The sequence below is a fragment of the Poecilia reticulata genome, chromosome 12, assembly GCF_904066995.2.
Source record: "Poecilia reticulata chromosome 12, P_reticulata-male-v2, whole genome shotgun sequence".
In the NCBI taxonomy this organism is placed as follows: Eukaryota; Metazoa; Chordata; class Actinopteri; order Cyprinodontiformes; family Poeciliidae; genus Poecilia; species Poecilia reticulata.
The window spans coordinates 4,200,421-4,223,337 of record NC_088841.1 but is presented as its reverse complement, the minus strand read 5'-3'; the positions used below and the strand labels follow the sequence as shown (position 1 = coordinate 4,223,337).

General features: G+C 40.1%; 1 protein-coding gene and 1 long non-coding RNA gene across 3 annotated transcripts; both read right to left on the bottom strand.

Annotated features, from left to right (window-relative positions):
- Positions 1-11,684: 11,684 nt before the first annotated feature.
- LOC103473241 (uncharacterized) lies at positions 11,685-12,830 on the bottom strand. The gene is made up of 2 exons (XR_534985.2): positions 12,669-12,830; positions 11,685-12,109 (listed from the first exon to the last, which is right to left on the bottom strand). It is a non-coding gene; the product is annotated as an uncharacterized LOC103473241 (long non-coding RNA).
- Positions 12,831-15,944: 3,114 nt separating this feature from the next.
- tmed2 (transmembrane p24 trafficking protein 2) lies at positions 15,945-22,711 on the bottom strand. 2 transcript variants are annotated; one of them, XM_008423317.3, is made up of 5 exons: positions 22,350-22,711; positions 18,481-18,673; positions 18,339-18,356; positions 17,380-17,487; positions 15,945-17,285 (listed from the first exon to the last, which is right to left on the bottom strand). In XM_008423317.3, exons 1-5 carry the CDS (start codon positions 22,527-22,529, stop codon positions 17,161-17,163), a joined length of 624 nt encoding a protein of 207 aa, XP_008421539.1. In that variant the 5' UTR covers positions 22,530-22,711; the 3' UTR covers positions 15,945-17,160. The 2 variants fall into 2 exon arrangements, with proteins under 2 accessions (XP_008421539.1, XP_008421540.1); XM_008423318.3 differs by lacking the exon at positions 18,339-18,356 and having other exon boundaries at positions 22,350-22,708.
- Between the last annotated feature and the right edge of the window lie 206 nt (positions 22,712-22,917).

The window sequence follows — 22,917 nt, the reverse complement described above, 5'->3', positions numbered from 1 at the left end:
CTGAACTGCCTGACATGGAGGAAAGGAGGGGATATTAACCAAATGTAACCAAATTTTTTTTTAACCAAATGTAAGAGAACCCCTTTCCTTACATTATAAGAAGCATTACATGACACATTAATTGTTAAAAAGTAATTTAATGTTTGAAACTAATATTGACGTTTTCACATAGTGTTGGAGAACAAATATTATTAATGCATCATGGTGATTTAAGTTGCTTTTGAATATTAAACAAGTACTTTTTCACTTTGAGTTTCTGGATGAATTTAATATATTTTAATAAGTTATGATGGATGTATTTTTTTTACATTTATTTCCAGTTGTCTTCACTGACTGCACGTGCCGCACACAGTTTCTCTTCAGCACAGATGACAGCCATTTTGTTGTAGAGCCTGATGGAATAATAACTGTGAGTAACGATGAGAACATGAATGAATTACATTTCTCTGAAAATTGTTTACAGGTTCTTCTGCCCTTCTCTCTGAGATGCTAGCAGCTGTTCCATGAATTTTCTCTATACCTGCTTATCAACGGGGGCTTGGACCATCTCCAGAGTTAAAGGCTAATGACCTTTGATATTGTCCAGGTAAACAGACAGGCTGTCCTTCATGAGGGGAACCAAAACTTCTCCGTCCATGCCCGGGATTCACAAGGTCAGAAAATGACTCTTCCTGTCAGGCTGTTGTATCAGGATCATCACTATATGAACAACCATTTGGATGCTGAATTTCATCATGAGGCTCATAAACTCAACACCCAGCTTCTTGATCAGCTGGACTCTGACAAGAATCAGCAGGTAAGTTAAGACCTGATATTAAGTGGGACGTAAAGAAAGTTGTTCTAGAAAATAAACACACACACACTCGTGCACATACCGGATGTAGCACAGCATGTAAAATAAACTTCCTGGTTGAACATTTAGTTGTTACTCAACACTCAGCTGGCAATGAGAGAAGTATTTAGCTCAAATAAAGTGATAAATTCAGATAATTAGGACAGCACCATACTGTCCCCATCATTTCTCCATGTGTGTTATCTTTTAGAAAAAAAAGTAGTTACTATAATTCTTAGTTACTATAATTATAGTTAGTAGTAACTATAATTCTTAGTAACCGCAGCCAGGCCCTTTTGGGAGGCATCAGTGTGAAGTGTGAAAGGGCGGTCGAAATCGGGGTATGCCAGCATTGGGGGTTTGGTCAATCGGTCAATGAGCTGCTCAAGGACCTGTTGATGTTCTTTGGTCCACTCTATTGGGGTTCGAGAGGACTGCTGGTGGCCTTTTGTTTTTCCCCGTTGCAATTTAAGCTGAGAGGTGTCGGCCTTTGACTGGAACAGGTCATACAGGGGCTTGGCTATACGTGAAAAATCCTGCACATATGTTCTGTAATAGCTCAGGAAGCCGAGCATTTGCCTGATGTCCCCAACTGTTTGTGGTGTCTTGTGTTTCAGTGTTTGTACTGGTTCAAAATCTTTGGGGTCCATCCTTACTCCATCTGCCAACACTAACCGGCCAACATACCTGACCTCCTTGCGAAAGAGCTCGCATTTATCTGGCTTCAACTTTACACCATGGCCCTGCAAGGCTTGGAGGACTTTGCGTAACACCTGCACATGCTCTTCGAATGATCTGGAGAAGCACAAAACATCATCGAGGTACGGGATGCAGCACTCATCTCTCAGCTCGTCAAGCATCCCCTCCATGCTCCTTTGAAAAGCTGCCGGGGCGTTCGACAACCCAAACGGTATTCGGACCCACTCATACAGGCCCCATGGGGTTGTGAACGCAGTCAGGTACCTTTACCCTTCGGCAATAAAGCCTTGATGGTACGCTTTCCCTTGGTCCAGAATCGAGAACCAAGCGTATCCTCCCAGGGAGTCAGTGAGATCTTGGATTCTAGGGAGGGGGTGGCGGTCAGGTACAGTTTTGTTGTTGAGGAGCCGGTAGTCGACACAAAGTCGTAAGGACCCATCTTTCTTCCTGACACATATGACAGGGGCTGTGTATGGTGACTGAGATTTCACAATCCAACCTTTAACCAGAAGTTCCTGGATGTACTCCTTCACTTCTTTGTAGAGTGGCTTTGGAATGGATGCGTAGGCTCTTTGGACTGGGATATCATCCTTAGTCCTAATTTCCATCTGCAGAGAAGGGATGCATCCAATGTCATCACCATCACGGGAGAAGGCTCCACACTCCTCACAGAGCACTTCCTTTACCACCTGTTGTTCTTCGAGGCTTAGGTGACTGATCTCGACAGGAGGGAGCCAGGAGTCAGTTGGAGAGCTGCTGGAGGATGCAACTCCATTGACCCTAACTGCAGCCATTTCTTTTTTGTGGGACCCTGGAGTGTCCACGTAGCTGAACATAGACAACAACATCGGTACCCCACAGGCTACTTGTTAAACTTAAGGTGATTTTTAGATATTAGGTAGCTAGTCATCTTTTAACTAACTTCACCTGCATCCAACAGCTTTACTCAACAGTCTGTTAGTTTGGGGGAAAAACTGTGAAAAGTTCTTTGGGTTTTGCTGGTTTGCTGCCATGATTCTAACAAACCTCCGTAGCTCCGCCCAGCAGCAGCAGGTCTCCTTCACTGCCGCACAAGTGTAAACCCAGCGCGAGCGTCGTAGCTCTCATGTTGCGTTTAAAGGCGGCTCGGAAAAACAGGTTACCACATGTTACCAACGGATTAAACAGTTTTAACTGCTGATAAAAGTGACAGAGGACACAGATATGGGAAGTGTGGAAGCCTCTGCATTAAAGCGACTTGAAACCATTTCTCCCTCCCTGGCACCTCCAGACCCGGGCCGCCATGGGCACCCATCCAGGCAGTCGTCCCCCCAGCCCTCTATAGCTCTGCGCCTGGCGCAGAGCATTCTGGGCAAACACAACTAAAATAGTTGAAACTAGTAATAGTTAGTTTCATTAAATCATCATGAAATAGTTTCGATTCATGTCTAGTATTAGAGGGTCTTTTGCCAAAAACAAAAGAGAAATCCCCCAACTGTGAAGAAGGAAGTTGAGCTCAGCTTCTTCTGAGGTTTTAATGTTTCTTTCAGTGGTTCTTGGTGCAGCGCCACCACAGGTGAGGAGGTAAATAGATATTTTGAATGTTTAAGTTTAACGCTGTAGTGTGAAAAGAACCACAGCAGCTGGAAACGTAACAAATGTTGCAACTTTGGTCTCCAGTCAAAGTGAGTCTACTGGACTATCAGGTGTGATTGTCAGGACTCTGAGTTCTTGGGTCGGGTTTAGTTTATTTCTGTAATTTTCTGTTTGTCTTCAAGTTTTATCAGTTATGTTTTAGTTCACTTTAGTTCAGCCTTTCATGGTCATCCTAGTTTCATTATTTGATGATATTTTGGTTAGATTTGTCTTGTTTTCCTATTTGTCGGTCCCTTGTTGTGTTTTAGTCATGTTTATTTCTTAGTTATTTCGTTCCTCTAGATCTAGTTGTTCTTTAGTGTCAGAGTCATTTTCTGTTTTTCAGGTTTCTTTACCGTTACTATTATTTCCTGCTCTCCTTTGTCCTGTGTATCTTCCCGGCTTCCTGTGCCACGTTCTCTCTCCTCTCAGCCTCTCCACTATTTAAGCCTCTCATTCTCCCCCATAACTTGCTGAATCCTCAGTTCTACTCACTTCAGTCCGTTGTGCCTCCCTGTATTTTCCTCATGTCTCCTGGCTGGATGTTCTTTTGGACTTATTTTTTTGTTGTTTCCCTGGTTCATGTATTTTTGTAAGTGTTGAGCATTTCTTCATCCTCTTTCCATTAAATCACCAAACTCAGCTGCTGCCTCTGCCTTTCTGCATTTGGGTCCAATACTTTACCAACATCATGACAGTGATATCAGCTTTAAACTTGATGTCTGTCTAATTTATTTTGTTACATTGCTATATAACATATTAATCTTTAAATTCTCAGACAATTGCACTGATATGATCAGAAAATTCCCATGTCTTCACTTGACTCTAAAAATCATTCAGTACAGAATACTTAATTGCTATTATTGAAAACTATTAATAAGTAACTTTTAATACCTGAGGAAAAATATATACAGCAAAAATCAAATGATTTTTCAGCAATATGAAATGAAAATAGGAACACAATATAATTGTTCTGGTGATGAAAATTTGTATCATTTTACAGCTTAAAGCCCATGCTGTTGCGGCAGGATCAACTACAAGTGCAGAGGAGCCTATGGATATCATAATCAATGTAATTGACCAGAATGACAACAAACCTGTTTTCAATCAGTCTACCTATGTGGGAGAAGTTCCAGAGGTCGCAGAAGTCACACAAATAATGTCTTAATTTACATATGTACATATAAGTGCAAAATTAGAATCATTTTAAAAGTCACAGATATTTGCAACTTTTATCATTTGCGACCTGAATCGACTGCATACTGAGAAGGAAACTGAGGCTGAATTACCTCCTCAGTCTGCAGTTAAGTTCATTGTCTTTGCTTTGCTGATGAACTCATTGTGACTCAGTCACCAGAAGACCATTTCAGATTCATCCATAAGAGTTTTTTGTTGTTGTTTATGTTGTTCGTCCACACGGATCCGGCTTTTTGAGAGACCAGAGGTGACCATTTCTGAACAAGGGTCCAGAGTGGATACATTTCAAAACTTCAGTTTCATGTTTCAGTTTATACATGTGAGACAAGTTTTTTTTTTTTAGACTATGACTGCTGTAGCTCTCCTTGGGTCCTACATTGATCTCACTTTTATAAATAACATGGTGACATTCAGAGCTCAATTTTTTTGTCGTTCTGTTACGGTGTTATAGAGCGCCACCAATTGACTGGGCATACCCTCTACGGTGTTTTCAGTGGTGTTACACATTTTTTCTCAATTTTTTTTTATACAAATATTCACACACTGATGGCGGCAAGCAACTAGATAGTTGGCACAACCCTGTGGCAGTCAGACATAGTTTCTGGTTCTGCTCAGCAAACCCAGAACCAAACATGGAGAAGCAGCATTCAGCTTCTATGCACCACAAATCTGGAACAAACGTCCAGAAAACTGCAAAACAGCTGAAACACTGAGTTGCTTTAAATCAGGGGTATCAAACTCCAGTCCTGGAGGGCCGCTGTCCTGCAACTTTTAGATGTGCCTCTGCTGCACCACACCTGAATAGAATAATTAGGTCATTAGCAGAACTCTGGAGAACTGATCTACACAAGGAGGAGGAAATTAAGCCATTTCTTTTCAGTGTTTTGTACGTGTGGCACAGCTAAAAACTATAAAACAGCAGCTCTTGAGGACTGGAGTTTGAGAACTGTGCTTTAAATCAGGGACAAGATAAATATTCATTAGATGTTTAATTTTAGCCTCACTTTTCTGTGCTTTCCTATGTTACATCCCTGCATTTTATTTTTATTTAAACCATGTAAAGCTCTTTGAATTGTCTTGTAGCTGAATTATGTGATAAAGCTAATCCTGCCTCACCTATCAAACTCAGCAACAAATCAAATAGAAATTAAAAATCTCCCACAGATTGCAGCGTCTCAGTTATCGACATAGAAATGTTACTGTGATGACTTTTAGTGATTTGTCCAAATGTAGAAAAACCTTTGACCTGAATGACCTGTCTAAAGGAACCTGGAATCATCAGCTGGACACGAAGAGCTTCTCAGTTCAGCTCAGCCTCTCTGTTAAATCTCTGTTGATAAACTGACATCTCTGCTCTCACTGACCTGCTTCGTGTTTCCTCTTGATTAGGTTTTGAGGTGATTCAGGTTGTGACCACAGATGCTGATGATCCATATACTGACCACTCTGATATCGGGTACCGTATATTGAGTCAGAGGCCACAGCAGCCAAGTCCCAACATGTTTACCATCAACCCAAGAACTGGAGTCATCATAGCTAATGAAACTGGACTGGACAGAGAGGTGAGGATTCTGACAATAGTTAATCAATTAATCAATCAACTTTATTTCTTTAGCACATTTGAAAGACTGTTAGGGTCAAAGTGTCTCATTAAATCCTCATGGTCAGATTTTCTGTTGATAACATGTAGCTTTAAATTTTGGTCAAAATTCAACCTTCATGTATACATGAAGGTTGAATTATAACTATAGAGCCTGAGAATAACTTTATTATTATTATTTATTTATTAACTTAATTCATTAAATAAGTTTGAGGTTTTATAAAACTCAGTTCAGATTATTTTTCCAAAATATGATGCAGTGATCAGCAATCGATCCATCAGTGTAAAGTTTTACACTGCAGTTAACAATTTGTGTCCATCAGTAGACAAAGTTGTTGGTTCAAGTCCATGTTTGTAACAACAGAAAATCCCTCAGTATGAACTGGAAGAACAGGGAGCTGAATGAAGGGAGAAGGTTTGTCTGGACTTACCAAAGTGATTATCAAGGTGACTGACGGCAGCAATCACGCTCCGGTCTTCACACAGTCCGCTGTAAGTAGAACACATGACTGCTTTTATTAATCTGCTCTTCATTTTGTAGTTGGTGGTCATATTCTACAGTCTGATAGTAATTACTTAGAATGTTTTATTCAATTTTGTTCATCCCAGTTGATCTGTGCAGCAGATGGTCAGTAAAGCAGTAGATCACTCTGAATGCTAAGGAAATTGCTGAAGGATGTTAACAGAGCAGACATCTACAATAAAGAAATGGCCAAGCTGGAAGATGCAGGCTACATCACCAAGTTAAAGCCAGATGATGTTGCACAAACAAAAGAAGCGTGGTATATACCACAACACATGGTGGAACATAATGGAAAGCACAGAATTATGTTTAACTGCTCATTTGAACACCAAGGACAGAGTCTGAATGACTATCTGTTGCCAGGACCAACCCTCAGCCCTACGTTTTTGGGAGTGCTTTTGCGCTTCAGACAACACAGCATTGCCATTTCAAGTGACATTAAAGGAATGTTCCATCAGGTCCGCCTGCTATCAGAGGACAAAACTCTCTTAAGATTTCTATGGCGGGATGTGAAAATAACACAACCTCCTCATGTGCTTGAATGGCAAGTTCTTCCATTCGGCACCGTCTGTAGCCCATGCTGTGCTGTCTATGCATTGCAGAGACACACAAAGGAGAATACAACACCTGACGAAGAAGTAAGGAGGGTTGTGGAGAACAACTTCTACGTTGACAACTGTCAACGTAGTCTGAGTAGTCTGAGAATAGTCTGAGTTCTAAGGAAAAGGCAAAGGAATTAGTTGACAGGCTTCAGTCACTACTTCTCTCTGGAGGGTTTGAACTCAGACAATGGGCAAGTAGTGTTCCTGAAGTTATAGCTCATCTTCCAGATGAAGCCAGAAGTGGCAGCAACGAGCAATGGTTGGCCCAGAACAATCTAGATCAGCAAGAAATGGCACTCGGTCTACACTGGGATTGTGAGAAAGATGAGCTGGGCTACAGATATCGTTCAGTGCCAGAGAAAAGGCCAACAATGCGCTACATTTACAAAGTTCTGGCAAAACAGTACGACCCTCTTGGTTTCATTACACCTTTTACCACAAGAGCGAAGATTATTGTTCGGCACTTATGGGACAAGCGTAGAGAATGGGATGACCCTCATTTGCCTGAAGACCTCCTTAAGGCATGGTACAATTGGGAAGGAGAGCTGGAACACCTCCCCTGAATAACCATCCCACGGAGCTACAGTAGCCCTGAAACAGATATGCAGGACTGCAACAAGGTTCTCCACATATTCTGCAATGCATCTGAACAAGCTTACGGCTCCGTCGCATACCTTCGCACAGAGAAAGCAGACAGAAATGTGGAAACAGCTTTTGTGATGGCAAGATCCAGAGTGGCCCCTAAGCGACAGCAGAGCATTCCAAGACTGGAACTATGCGCTGCTCTGACTGGTGCACAATTGGCAAAACTGCTAATCACCGAGTTGACCATACCAGTACAAGAAGTCATACTCTGGTGTGATTCCACAACTGTACTAAAATGGATCCAGTCAGACTCATGCAGATTTAAAGTTTTTGTCGGAACCAGAGTGGCTGAGATCCAAGAACTCACCAGTTCTATGACCTGGTGATATGTAGACTCGCTTAATAACTCGGCTGATGACATCACCGAGGAAAATCTCTGGAGTCCCTTATCAACTTGAACAGGTGGAGTCAGGGCCCAGCTTTCCTCTTGCTTTCACCAGACCACTGGCCTAGTCCTCCTGAATTGAGGGATGTGAATGAGGGTGAACTGAAGGCCACAGCCTTCTGTGGAGCCACAATGCAGATTGCAAATTCCATATCTGATGCAGATAAGGTATGTTCCTTTCAAGAACTCATCGAACGCACAGTGTTGTCTGCTCACAGGGCAGCTCCCTTCCAACATCACCTTTTAGTGGACCACTACAAGGATGCAGAGTTGACAATTTTCCAGCAGTCTCAAATGGACTGTTTTCCAGACTATTATCAGCTGCTGCAAACAGGGAAAACTGTGCCACCCTCAAGCAGACTTGTTACACTGGCTCCAGAGTATGACACAGAGATTAAACTAATCAGAGTTGGTGGACGTCTCCGACATAGTGAATACCTGGACACAGAAGAAAAGCATCCCATTTTGTTAGATGGCACCCATCCTGTCACTAAACTTATCATTAAACAGTTTGATGATAAGCTCCATCACCCAGGGCAGGATAGAGTGTATTCTGAACTACGCAGACACTACTGGGTCATCAAAGGAAGGGAAGCAGTCAAACGAATTCAACGAGAATGCCCACTCTGTCAAAAGTGGCATGCAACACCAGCGCTCCCTCAGATGGCTGATCTCCCAGCAGCAAGGTTGCGCCTTTTGAAACCACCCTTTTACTCATGTGGAGTTGATTGCTTCGGACCATTCCTTGTGAAGATTGGCAGGAGAAACAAAAAGAGATGGGGTATTCTTTTTAAGTGTCTCACAACACGAGCAGTTCACATCGACATCCTCACAAACATGACCTCTGATTCATTCCTAATGGCTCTCAGGCGTTTTGTGTCAAGGCGAGGAAAACCATCAGAACTGCTCTCTGATTGTGGGAAAAATTTCTAAGGAGGTGAGCGAGAGCTACATGAAGCCTTTCAGGAGATGTGTCTTACAATTCAAGACCACCAATCCAAACAACAGATAAGGTTCAGTTTCAACCCACCTTGTGCGCCTCATTTTGGGGGGGTTTGGGAGCGTGAAGTACGATCAATCAAGTCAGCACTAAGAGTATCCCTTGGAGCTCAAACTGTCACTGAAGAAGTTCTCAGAACTGTGCTTATTGAGGTTGAGGGGGTACTAAACTCCAAGCCACTGGGTTATGTGTCGTCAGATATCGCAGACTTGGATCCCGTAACTCCAAATGACCTACTGATGGGGAGGCGAGATGCTTCATTACCACAGGTAATCGATCCTGAATCAGATCTGTTAACCAGGAAACACTGGAAGCGCAGTCAGATGATTGCAGAACAGTTCTGGCATCATTTCATAAGAAGTTACTTACCCACCTTACAGTTATGTCAGAAATGGTCAACTAAGACAGAAAACCTTCAACTTGGAACAGTGGTAATGATACTTGACAAACAACTACCCAGAGCACTATGGCCTGTTGGAAAGGTGGTAAAACTTTTACCAGGACAAGATGGAACTGTTCGAACAGCCGAAGTACAAATTAAGGACAAGACTTGCATCAGACCAGTGGCACGACTTGTGCGTCTTCCAGCCATTCCAGAGACTGACGATAAGAATGAGAAGTCATAACTTGGATTTTTCCATTTTCTGTTATTCAAATTTGTCCAGCAGCTGGCAACAAGAGACTACACATAATTCACTAAACACATTGTCATAATATTAACTCTTTAAATTGCCATATGTATATATATTTAAGTTGTACAAATATTTAAATCTTACTTAAATACTAATGGAACTTACTTTTATTCATTGACACGCTCCCAGGCTCTTGAACAATCTCTTAAACAAACAGCTTTAACGGTCTCCATCGATTACTCCCGTGAACTTTCTAATTATCCAACACTGAACATGTGCTCTAACAACAGTAACAGCTATTGGTAGCCTGAAATTCCAATGAGCCAATCACTGCAGACATTACTCAGACAGGTTGCTGAGCTCATAAAGTAATATACACATAGTTACAACAGTCCATTTTCAACAGTTGTAGTTCGTTTTAGGCTTAATGTTTCATTAATAAATAATTGCTACCGCTTCTACTTTACTGAATTACCTAGACATACAAACTGTAGCCCACAAAACGCACATTTCATAAAAAAAAACTAAACATAAACATCTTATTGTCTTAACTTTACTTATCAATGAAATCCATGCACCGCTAATTCTACACAAAAATATCCGTTCATCCAAAGCCAAGTCTATCCTCGGCATGTCTTTTCTACTCCGTTTAAGAATCATCAAACTGTCGAAGCATAACCTTCAGCTCCAGTGCTGGTCTTCCTTTAGTTATTATCTCCTGCTTCAATTGAAAATCCACTTTAGAAAACTGTTTAAGTGTAGAAATGTAGTCTTTCATGCTCACGTCGGAAGAGAGGAGAAAACAAATATATAGCTGTACTTTAATTATTTACTGTGTGGCTAGCTCCATGACTAGCTCACTGTGTCTTTCTCTACAGTTGTGGAGTCACAATATCTGGGATCGTGAGCGCCCCCTGCCATGAGGCAAGAGAACTGCCTGCCTCACGTCGAATCTGTTCTCTGCCGTTTCTTACCCCCTCTCGCACACAAAACACGATACACACACAGTTGGTGACAAAAAACACTGTACATAAGCTAAATTATGGAAAATCAGTCAATATATTAAATGTTTTTTAGCCATTTTATAACAGGTGTTCTGTCATACCTCGTCAATCCAGCATACCTTGTGGTAATGCGCATGCGCACATCGATGTTACGTTTCCTATAAATCCGTCATACCTGTAGAAGTTTCATTTTTATAAATCCGTCATGAATGTAAAAGTTTCATTTTGTGTGTTTTATTTCTCAGACGTTTACGGTAAAGAAAAATCTAGTTATTTCCACGCAGTGTCCAGAAAGAGGTGGTGTTCTGCTTGTTGCCTAACACAGCTTCGATCAGCATCCAGCATTATTCATGTGCTTTTTTTAAGGACATATTCCGTGCAGTTTTCTAAAGAAGTATTAAAATATTAAAAAGGTAGATTAGCTATAGGGACAAAATAACCCGACCAAATTTGTAGTCAAACAGTATTTGTAGTAATAGTGACGCTAAACGGGACTAATGTTTTGCTTACAGTATGGTAACGATATTGGAAACAGCAACAGTCATTTATGTTAATATGTTTGGTTAACATAGCAGCTTAATTAAATAAAATTTACCGTAAACGTCTGAGAAATAAAACACACAAAATGAAACTTCTACAGGTATGACGGATTTATAAGAAATCTGCTGAGTAAGCAGTATGTGACGTAACATCGATGTGCGCATGCGTATTACCATATAAAGTATGTTGGATTGACGGGTCTGACAGTCAGAACACCTGTTCACAGACAGGACAACATGCTCTGAAAGAATGGCAGTTAGCCTGGTGAGGCTCAGCTCGCTGCTGCCTCACCGGCTTCGCTTCTGAGCATTAGAATGGGAAAATCCAGCGATTTTGAAGAAAAAAAATAATCAGAATTGGTTAAGCTAAGTAAAAAATAGGTACTTTATAGTATAAACCACAGGGTGAAAGTAGCAATGTAAATTATTTTATTATTATATATTATTTTTCCATGATGACACCTGCTTCCCCTGACCGCACGTCACTGGTCTTCAATGTCCGAGACCGAGTCCATCAAGAAGCGGTCTTGAAACCAATCTCGACATCAAGACCTGTCTCGAGTACTGCAACACATGCAAGGCCTATGCCGAAGCCCATGGTGAAATATTTTAAGAGACGCATGCCACTCTGTGGCTGATCTGAATCCAGCTGCCTTTCCTTTCCCTTTTCTATTTTCTCCAGCTTTTCGGTCAGCTGTTGCACTTTTTGCTCCAGTGCCTTGTTTTCTTGAAACAATTTGACAATTTCCTTGTCCAGTTCCTTAAACCGTTTGTCGTATTCAAGCTGGATCTCTGCAAGTTGAGTCTTTAGCTCTTTGTTTTCTTCCGTGGCCATTTCTGGACAAACAAATCACAAACAAGCAATGTGGTGTGACAATAAGATATCCTTGAATCCTTGAACAAATGTTCAATATTTTCCTGGCTGTTACCTAGAATTCAAGAATGCTGCTTTAGGATGTCACACACAGAAGAGCATGAAGTCACAAATTGATGTAACTGCCTCAGCAGAACAACTAGAAACTTCTCAAGTTTGAATAAAAACAATTTGTATGTTCTATATCCATATTGTGAAACTAGGAAAAAACTACACTGCTCAAAAAAATAAAGGGAACACTTAAACAACACAATATAACTCCAAGTAAATCAAACTTCTGTGAAATCAAACTGTCCACTTAGGAAGCAACACTGATTGACCCGATGAGGGTCCCCGTTGTCAATCAGTGTTGCTTCCTAAGTGGACAGTTTGATTTCACAGAAGTTTGATTTACTTGGAGTTATTTTGTGTTGTTTAAGTGTTCCCTTTATTTTTTTGAGCAGTATATATAAACATAAAGCATTTTATGCCAGTTATCAATGAAAATATGAATTGCTTTTGAGCCAGTGATATTTATCATACATGCCATATGTGACGGCTCCTCATATCCGTCCCGTCATTCACACAGCGGGGGCCAGTCAGTTGGATTTCACTGCAATTGGTGGTTGACAAACACAAATGGTGCAGTTAGCCTTCCTACTGGTCAACTTATCTATCAGAGCAGACCTGAGTTCCAACAAAATATTTTCCGTGACATGTGATCGTATAATTGTTTCAGAACACAAATCAATTGAGAAAAAAAAAATCTATTGAATACAATTTGTTTTGTTTTTTTAAATAACAAATTAGAAAAATAAAAACAGTCCAAATTGATCATTAAATTACTAGAAAGCGCCCTCTGGTGATTAGCAGAAATTAAACCTGGCCACGTCATGTCGTCATAGAAACTGACAGACTGGCAAACACAAATGACAAACTGACAAACATAACTGACTACATAAATTACTGACATTTAATGTAACATAATGACCTGCAATTGGTGGTTGACAAACACAAATGGCGCCGTTAGCCTCCCTACTGGTCAACTTATCTATCTGCGTAATGAAACAAAGATTCAAGTTACCCTTTGAACAAACCTCCAACACCAATCAGAAGAGAACCGGATTTGTTGACTTACCACAGCAGAGCGCTGAACCGACTGCGTGAAATTCTCGGTTTCTCATCGAATTTATTGGCAACCAGTAGGGGGCGCCAAAGAACCCACTCACTACAGGACAACTATGAAACATATTTTAGCAGGAATGTCATTTGTTTCTCTAATACCCGTTACACTCTTTAATCAAATATTAAAAATTAATTGCATTAAGAGTTTTCAAAAAAAAAAAAAATAATAATAATAATAATAAAATGTAACTTTCATGTGGAATATTTTCCCAAATCATCTGTTCAGCAAACAAGGGTGTCTAAATTGGTTGTGTTGTAATTTTTCAGTTAGAAAACATTCAGTCAAATTAGCTAAGTTTAATCAGCAGGTTCTGTTGTAGTAATTGTGAATGGCATACCTATGAGTGTTTTATGAACAACAATAACCTAGATATATCTAAAAAAAAATTGTATTGGTCATTAGACCTGTCTTTATAGCTTACATTCCTTCCTATCCATTTTCTTAAAATAGTCTTGTCTGTCATTACTAATGATCTGATTAAAGTAGTAACTCTTCCCTCTCATCAGGTGTTTTCCCCCGGGCTTTGAAAACAGCAGTTATCAAACCACTGATAACAAAAGAACAATCTGGACAAATCACTACTGCAGAATTACAGGTCGATCATGACGTGTTACTGAATCGACTGGAGAGTTGGGCCCGACTTTCTGGTCCAGTATTCAACTGGTTTGAACCTTACATAAAGCACAGAGATTTCTTTGTTTCAGTAAATAATTTCTCATCAAGGTGGACAGACGTCAGATGTGGGGTAACTCAAGGTTCAATCCATTAAAGAGCTAATGTTGCTATATTAATTTTCCAAACTTAAATGTTGATGACCTTAAGAGGTTTTTTTGCTTTCATGTTGTGAAAGCAGCACTGAACCTTTCAAAGAACTGTCTAATAGTATCACTTCATGTCAACTTAAGCATTTCGTCGACGGAAATTAACGTTAACAGTAGTGAGTCATTGCAACCAGACAAAGTGTTATTTGGAGAAGAGCTCAAATGCAAGTGTCTTAAATTATAAAATAACCAAATAACCGAATGCTACATCCGCCAATCCTTCTGTGATTTTTGAAAAATTGATATTCTGACAATTGTGACTCAGCATATTGTTCTGGTTTCATCAGCTCATTCTTAGTCACTTCATCCCTCATTCACTTTCAGTTCAACTCAGCAGTTTGTTAGTTCATTGAATTTCCAAAAGCTGAAAACTAAACCAGCTTTAAACCAACATTTATTTGTTTTAGATTTCAGGCGTCCTAAGGTGTGTTTATAGAAAATTAATCTATAATTCTGATTTATTCTTCTGTTATTGGGGATGTACTTGTAGATGTGTCCGAGGTTCTTACAGGTTGCCTTGCGTTCATCGCTGTGTGTTTGTTTTTTGTTAGCCAGCACTGAGTGTCGTTGGGGCAAAGGTAGGGAACAGGAGCAGAGAAAGAACGTTCCCTCATAGGTCCAGATGTGGCTGATTTCTTATGTGGACAAGGTCTTTATCCTATGTAAACATGCTAATGAGCCTTCAGTCTTGTTCAGTTACATCAAAGTCCTGCAACTTTTAGATGTGCCTCTGCTGCACCACACCTGAATAGAATAATTAGGTAATTAGCAAGAATCTGGAGAACTTATCTACACAAGAAGGAGGTAATTAAGCTGTTTCATTCCACTGTTTTGTGCCTGTGGCACATCTAAAGACTGAAGGGCAGGGGCCCTGGAGGACTGGAGTTTGATATCCCTGAGTTACATTATAATCACAACACATGCTGTCAATAGCAACTGGGAAATGAAGCCAAAATAAATAATAAAAAAGAACTTTGTAGCATAAATTTGATCTTTGGAATTTTCCAGAAAGTAGTATTAAAATCTTATCCCCTCATGTTTTAGGTATCGTTAACAATGACCTTTTGTGACCTACTCTCCTTTTGGAGGGTGTCTTCTGGACAGTCTGTCCATGATTTTGTGGGCTATATCTTAACATGTCTTTAGCTGGAAGTCATAAGTATAAAAAAGAACAGAAAAACTTGGATTACTGAGGTTTTTTGTCCTCAATGAAGCACCAATAAAAGAACATGTATTCAGTATCAGGAATTGTGAAGAGTAGAGCTACACCGATCCTATACTAGTATCTGTCCTAATATTGAAAAAGATTCTAGATCTGTGCCATAAGGGCAGATCTATTGTCTAATTCAATGATCTGTGATTGAAGCAACACCATGTTTTATTTTATATTTACAATTTATAATTTCACTTTCTGAACCTTTTTACAAGGTTTGTTGCAGTTTATTTTTACTTGTTTGGCCAAAGTAGTCAGTTTTTTGTCAGTTTCAGTTATTTTACATTGGCTGTTATACTCCCAATTGCATTGACTGAACAAATTAACTTGTGTTTTTTTTTAATGTTTGACCAAGCTTGTATATGTGTGCTGTACTAGTGCAGCAAATAAATGTTCAGTACATTTATGTAAATAAACAAAAACATTTTTTCATTGCAGAATCGTTTTTCTGTATCGGATCGGTATCGACCGACACCAATGCAGATATCCGAAGTTCAGTATTGAGTGAAAAAAGTGGACTGGTGCATCCCTAGACAAAGGCAAATCTAATTTCTTCCTAGAAATTTGGTGCTAAAAGATGTTTTAAAAAGACAAAGTCATACAGAATATTGGCTTTATTATGAAACCTGGAGCATTTGTTCACAGAAAGCCATCCTACATTTGTACAGACCCATGAAGCAGGTTGTTGTTGCAATCACAAAAACAAAAGGAGACACTGTGTCCAGAGCAGGCTGAGGTCGCCAAAACTGTTTTAATACAAAACTGAAGCATGTTTCGTCCCACGCAGCGTTCAGTGACCGTAGGAATTACGCCGCGGCTTTCTGACGGCTGCATGACACTAAACATGCTCCAGAAACAAAACATGGAATATCGTCGTGAAACCCAAACCCTGACGAGAATTCTAAAAGCAACTAAGCCCGACAAAAATATATTAAGTGTACAAACCCCCACCCGACCCCCTTACTATCCCACCCTCAGTCAACATTTAATATGGATTTTAGATTTCATTCACTTTGTTTTTGGAGCCGTCATCCTAACAGCTCAGTTAAAATCTGACCCTCAACGTCCTGCAGTCGAGTTTTAAACTGTGTAAAAACGTACTACATGTGTGAACAAGTGGCCTGGTCAGATTTAGTTAAATACACAGGGAGCAGAGACGAACCTCCATGAAAATGTCCACCGAGCTCCCCCTTGGCATGTTCCACTTTCAATCCAATAACAGTGGTAGAGGTCGTCTCATTTTTAATTACATTTTTTTTTAGAAAGACCAGCTGCAATATGAATCCATCAAACTTCAAAACACGAGGAGTGGAGTTAGTGAACTTTGACCCTAGGAACAACCCTCCGCCTACCAGATACTGCATTCCCGATTGAAATCCTACATTCCCCCTGTGGTGACTCCACGCACGCGCTCTAAAATCTTTCTTGCGTTGTGGTTGCAGAAGTCTCTGCCTCTTGCGCCAGCGAATGCTTCCTGGCAAGTAACCGGCATTTAACTAGATTTTAATCAAACCTCGACAAAAAACTGGCAAACAAAAAAGAGAGAAGGAAAAGAACTAAAGAATCAGACATCTACAAGCAGACTCTTTTGGCCATTTGTTTCCAAACATACAATTAAAAAGGGATTCAAGCAGGTAACAGAGCAGCAGCAACAACAACAACAAAAAAAAAATCAGATCAAATCACATGTTGGCTTTTCTCAAAACGGCCAGTCTTGTCTTTCAGTGTGGAAATAATTGTCTTGATGTTGGAGGGGGAAAAAAAACCAAACCAAAAACAAAACAGTGGAGGACACACAGGGATGGATGGAGGGAACTACACCACTCGTCGCACTTCAAAAAATCTCTTCAAGTAGTAAATCTGTCCGAGCGTCATGGCCACCAGAACAAGGGCTTCGAAGAAAGACCACAGGACCACTCTGCTGTTTGTGTTGTCGTTAACTAGTAGAAGGAAAAAAAAAAACAGGAGACGGGATGTGAGGATAAATTTTACTGCGTTCATCAGATCAAACAGCTCTCACGTTTGTGTTCTTACCCGCTCTGTGTATCCTCTCGCGGACCTCCATGTACTCCTGCTCGTGCTTCACTGCCGTCATGGCGACAGCGAGCTCGTTGATCATCTCCTCCAGCTTGTTTTGATGAGCTGAAACGAGCAGCGAGTGAGCCGTTAAACCCAGAAGGACGACGTGCACAGAGGACATGCGTCAGGCTTTTACACGGTACATGCAAAACCTTCTTGCATCTGTGACACGATTCCTTTACATCTACAATCGGTGGAGGAGTATTTGCCCCGCTTACGGATTTCATCTGCCTCACATTTAAATGACTGATGTCAAACTAAAAAAATAAATAAATAAAAATCACACTTGGATAACTTGAAGAGATACAAAATGGACAGATGAGGCGAAAGGGGAACTTTTTTTTTTGTTGAAAGTCCCGCAACTTTTCAGAAAAGAACCATACAAACATTGAAACATGGTGGTGGTAGTATGATGGTCTGGAGCTGCTTTATCGTTTTAAGACATGAATGACCTGCTTTAAGTGATGAAACCATGATTTTTTTTCTCTCTAGAAGAAAAATCCTGAAGTAAACAAATGTTCAGATGTTTATGCAGCAGGTTCAACCCAAGCAAAATGGAAGGCTTCTAAGTGTTTCGGTCATTGTGTGCACTTAAACCGGATCAAGATGCTGTAAAGTAACTTTAAACTGACAGTTTATTTGCATCAGTTAATTTCTGTCTGATGCTCTTTAGAGCTAAACCTGTTGAAATCCATAAAAGAAGCAAATACTTTTTCATAGCACACCACTTTTCTGATACACACAGTGCAAACAGTCAAACCGTTAAAAAAAGAAAAACAAACATTAAGGCTGCCTCTTTTGCAAACATGTAATTAGTTTACAATATGAAAACAAGACTGGTTAGAGAAAACTCCACGGTGCATCCCAAACTTAATGAGTTTTCACTTATTCTGCCTTTCCCATTTTTTTCCTACCATCCCAGCTGTCACCACCTATAAAGGAGGGAAATTTACCCAAAATAAAGTCAAAAAAGAAATTCAAAAGATAAAATCTTTAAAACAGAAACAGCATCACAAAAAAACGGGCCATGTACTCGGGCGTGGCCGGTCTGAGTACCTTCCGTCTCCATGTCCTGGCCTTTCGGCGCCTCTCCGATGTCGATGGTGAACATGACAATCTTGGGTGTCATGGTGGACATCTTGTTGCTGAAGCAGAACTTGTATGTTCCGTCCATGTGTGCAGCAACGGAGTATTTCCCACTGGACTCTCTGTCCCCTTTGTAAATCTGTTTACCATCAGGCCCCGTTATCTGAAAAGAGAACGATATCTGGGTAAAAAATATTGGAAGAGTGCAGTTTCACACCCAGAAAACTTGCTAAGTCTGGTGGTAGGGGGCGCTACTGTGTTAGAGTTAAAAAAAAAAAACTCAAATTGTGTAAAATACAAACACTTGACCTCAGTCTCCCTACTTATCTGCGTACTGACCATTCTATGTTGTCATTGTGCTTCCAACCGTTTCACTAACTAGAGACTTGTTAACCCATCTTTGTTCCCCATCACTGTTACTGGTGTACAAACAAATATAATGAATAAAAACAACAAAGCCTGGCGGGTGCAGTGAAGCCTGATGGCCCACCAGGCTTATGAAACACTGTATGGAGCAGATATCTGGTAAATTTTTTTCAACAATTTTTATTGCCATTGTACATCCACAAAAGCACAACAACACTCTCAAATAAAGGCCCACTCACCTAGAATCTCAAAACTGATTTTCAGTAATGTTTAAATTTTATGGAAGGTTTAAAAGAAAATAACAGGGGAAAAAAAGTGAAGTAGTGAAAATTGTACCCATGTAACACCACTATCCATCGTTGCTACGTCTTGGGCATAAATGCCATTGTTTGGATTTCTGGTGATCCAAATCTTTAGTGAGGAGAGAGAACTACTTGTGAGCTTTACTCAGCAGGCTGTGGTTTCTCAGTCTTGCGATAATACGATAACGGTGTCTATATTTCTTCAATATCATCTCCATCTGACGAGAGCTGCTGCCAATGGACTGTCCAACATTACAGTAACATAAAAAATGAAAATTCCCAATAGTTGACACATATTGGCCAACAATTACCATGCTCCAAACAGTCAACTGCAACATGAATACTGCATTCCGGTATCATGCAGTGAGTAACACAGGAGTTACCCTTACAGCCATTTAGAATATTTTAATAGCAATTTATTCCAAGTTTTAACATCTTATAAATATAGACCTATCAGCATAGATGCAACTCTGGTTAATAAATTATGACTAATGGAAATGGGTAAGAAATTGATCACCATCAGTGGGAGGAACTCTAATCAGCACTTATACACAATCATATTGATCCTCTACTGGTTTTAAATTAGTAGAGGAGTCCATGAGTTAAATCTCACTTCGAAGCTTATAAAATACAAGATCACGTCCTAAGAGTGAACTTTCCACATAGCCTTTTCAGCTGAGCATGATGTCCTTCAGTTGACCGTTTGGTGGCCCGAACCAAAGCTTCAGGTCAGCGTTCTGTAAACATCACTTTTATACCAAGAAAAATTAGTCTAAAGTGAAAATCCAGCTGCCTGTTGCATTCAACAGGCAGCTGTAGGAGTCTCTACTGTGTCCATGGGAGTCCATTCAATGACAGGTGTTCCCACCTGTGCATAGCTGCGATGCATTCAAGTCCAACCAGTGAACTGAATTGTCTCTAAACACCCTCCAAATTGATTGAACCATTTTATCATCAAACTGTTAATATTTTTATTCAAATATTCCTCAACAACAAACTCAGCTATTTTTAACCAAATTTATTGTTGTATTAGGGCTGCACAATAAATCAATAATACATATATCGCAATACACAGGTGACATCAGCAAATAATGCGTCTCATAGAAAGATTAATATTTAATTTATAGATTGTTCACGGAACACCAATCCAGAACCGCACAGCATCCTGGGAGATGTAGGCAGAGTAAAGTCTTTAGCCGCTCAACCTCTCAACTGACTCGCTCTTTCATTACCTAGCAACAACTTGTTGAGTAACTGCTACTTGCGCCGTAGCAGTTTCAGGTTTCCCCACAGTGCCTAACTGCTTAAAAATAAAACTGTGTATAGTGAAAACTTCTGATATTTAAAACAAACAAAAACACACAAATCGCTATAGACAAAACGCTGATGTGGTGATACGATTTTCAACCATGTCGTCCAACTCTATGTTGTATAATATATTTATTCAATGACAAAAAACACACCAACGTTCCAGTTTCAAATTGCTAGAAGACGCTGATAAAATGACATTACTGTACAATCAGAGCTACTTCTATGAAGCAAACATTATTGGAAAACAGACTTCCTTTAATTTTTCAACCATGCACTGTACAGATTGGTAATCAATATACTTTGTGAATCTTAACCATCATCAAGTCTATCGTGATATGCTTCAGTTTTGATGGATAAAACAATAGAGAAACACAGAGAAACTGGCCGCTGACCAGAATCAGATTATTTTCAGTTACATAGGCCTTGATCAGAGACTGGAGAGTTAAAAAAAAAAAAAAAATTTAATCTAATCAGACTCTGATTGCGCCATTAAAAGCCTCTTAAGTATACACTTAAACACAGAATGAAAAAGTCAGACAGGAAGTTCTGAGATGAAAATTTTTTGTTAAACTGCATCAAGACACGTTGAGGGGTGAGAGTCATTCACATTGTGAGAGGGAGTTACACTTTTTAGCCGAAAATGGCTAAATGGAGTAAAGGAAGGTCGCTCTGTTTTTCCTTTTGACATTTTAATGTCAAAGGAAGTTGGACATGGTGGCCTCTTTTAGGAAATCTTAAACTTTAGACTTTAAGTAAAGATCTTCACTCCCAAGGGAAAAACACAGAGCCTGCCAATCCAGTAACGCTGGCTGTGCAAAATGCATAATCAGGAGTTAAAAATGTTTCATTTGTAATATTTTTTTTCTCCCTTCAATAAACGCCACAAATAAAAAAACACCAGAAACAGCACAACCCTGTTTTTCCAGCACAGATTTCAAAAGTATACTCTAAAATCCATTTATCTTGGAGGTCAGCATTGCCGTGTATCGATTTTGTGGAATCCATTAGTCTGCATGCTTCATTTTTTTTGTTTTTTTGTTTAGCACATGGTTATGCATTTGCTCAAGCAAGAAGAAAACCATCACAATTTAATGAAAGTATAAAAGCTAACGTTATCAAATTCCTTCTTATGTAAAAGCGAATGACTGGATAAAGAAAGTCCGACTGACCCAGACCAGGAACAAGCAGTGGAACCCAGTGGGTGGGTCAGCTGCCAGGTCAGGTTACTAAGCAAAATTTATTTTAAAGAGTTTATTTCTGATGAAATATGACATAAATTGTTTTTCCAGAGGTGTCGTTCCTTTCATGTATGATTTTGAAGACCTTTCTGCTTGCTTCTCCTGCGAGATCTGGCAACCCTGACATGATTTTTACCAAATCATTGAGAGGTCGGCATATGGCAGCTGCCAAAAAGGAAAAATCATAAAATCATGTGTGTGTGTGTGTATTTGGCTATGAGTTAGAAGCAGAACTCCAGAACACTTGTGGGAAGCAAAGATGAACTATTTTAAACTTACTAAAAGCTGTCTGATATTCTAGCCTACCCAGATATAATGCTAAAGCTGCATCAAATTGATCAACACTGCATCGCCCTTGCAATGTCTTAACCACAACAGCAACTTTGTGACATATATACGACGAGACAAATGTTAATTCCTTGCAAATGACTAAAATGCCATAAATAAATCCGGACCATAGCTACTTAATTTCAGGTGACGTTTCACAGCGAGACCGCTAATCGCTAGCAGCTAACGTTAGCACAGGGCCTGTCGATCCAGTTCGGAATTTGAGTAGAAATAGCTCCAAGAGGTAAACAATACACGGTTATGATGGTTGGACGCACTTGAAGAAGCATATTACCTCTACGTCGATGTCCAGGAAGCCTCCCTCGGCCACCTCGAACATGAGGCCCATCTTCGTGCCGGAGTTGACTCGCTCGTAGAAGCACTCTTCAGCATGAGCATCTATGCTAACAAAGTAGCCGGACGCGGTAGCACACAGAACGGCCAACAAGACAACAAGTTCTGAGACGGTAAACATAATTGAAACGATGTGCTGAAAACACCAACGCTATAAGGAGTATCTCCCTTTTTTTCTTTTTGTTTTACAGAATAGACAGGAAAACTGCCGTGTTTCCAGGAGCGGACAGTTGGAACAGGGAAGGCGCTCCACTCTACAGCCGTGTTCCGCTCTCTGACTGCCACGTACGGTTTATTAAACGGCAAGCTGTAAGGGCCAATCTTTACGGCAGCGCCTCAGGATGAGACACTTTACGACTTCGATGAGAATTAATTTATAATCACAATAGAAAGAATTCCGATGAAAGTCTTGAATAAATTCACTGTGGTCTAATGGAAGTCGTGATTAAAAAGCATGTCAGTACGCAGTACCTAAATAACACAATGTTCGTAGGGGCTGATTTGATGAA

Coding starts and splice junctions, on each gene's coding strand:
- tmed2 (XM_008423317.3), bottom strand. CDS start 22,529: ATGTTTACCGTCTCAGAACTTGTTGTCTTGTTGGCCGTTCTGTGTGCT. Junction 18,674..22,349: donor TCCTGGACATCGACGTAGAG/GTAATATGCTTC, acceptor TTCTCTTTTCAG/ATAACGGGGCCTGATGGTAA. Junction 17,286..17,379: donor CGAGAGGATACACAGAGCGG/GTAAGAACACAA, acceptor TCCTTCTACTAG/TTAACGACAACACAAACAGC.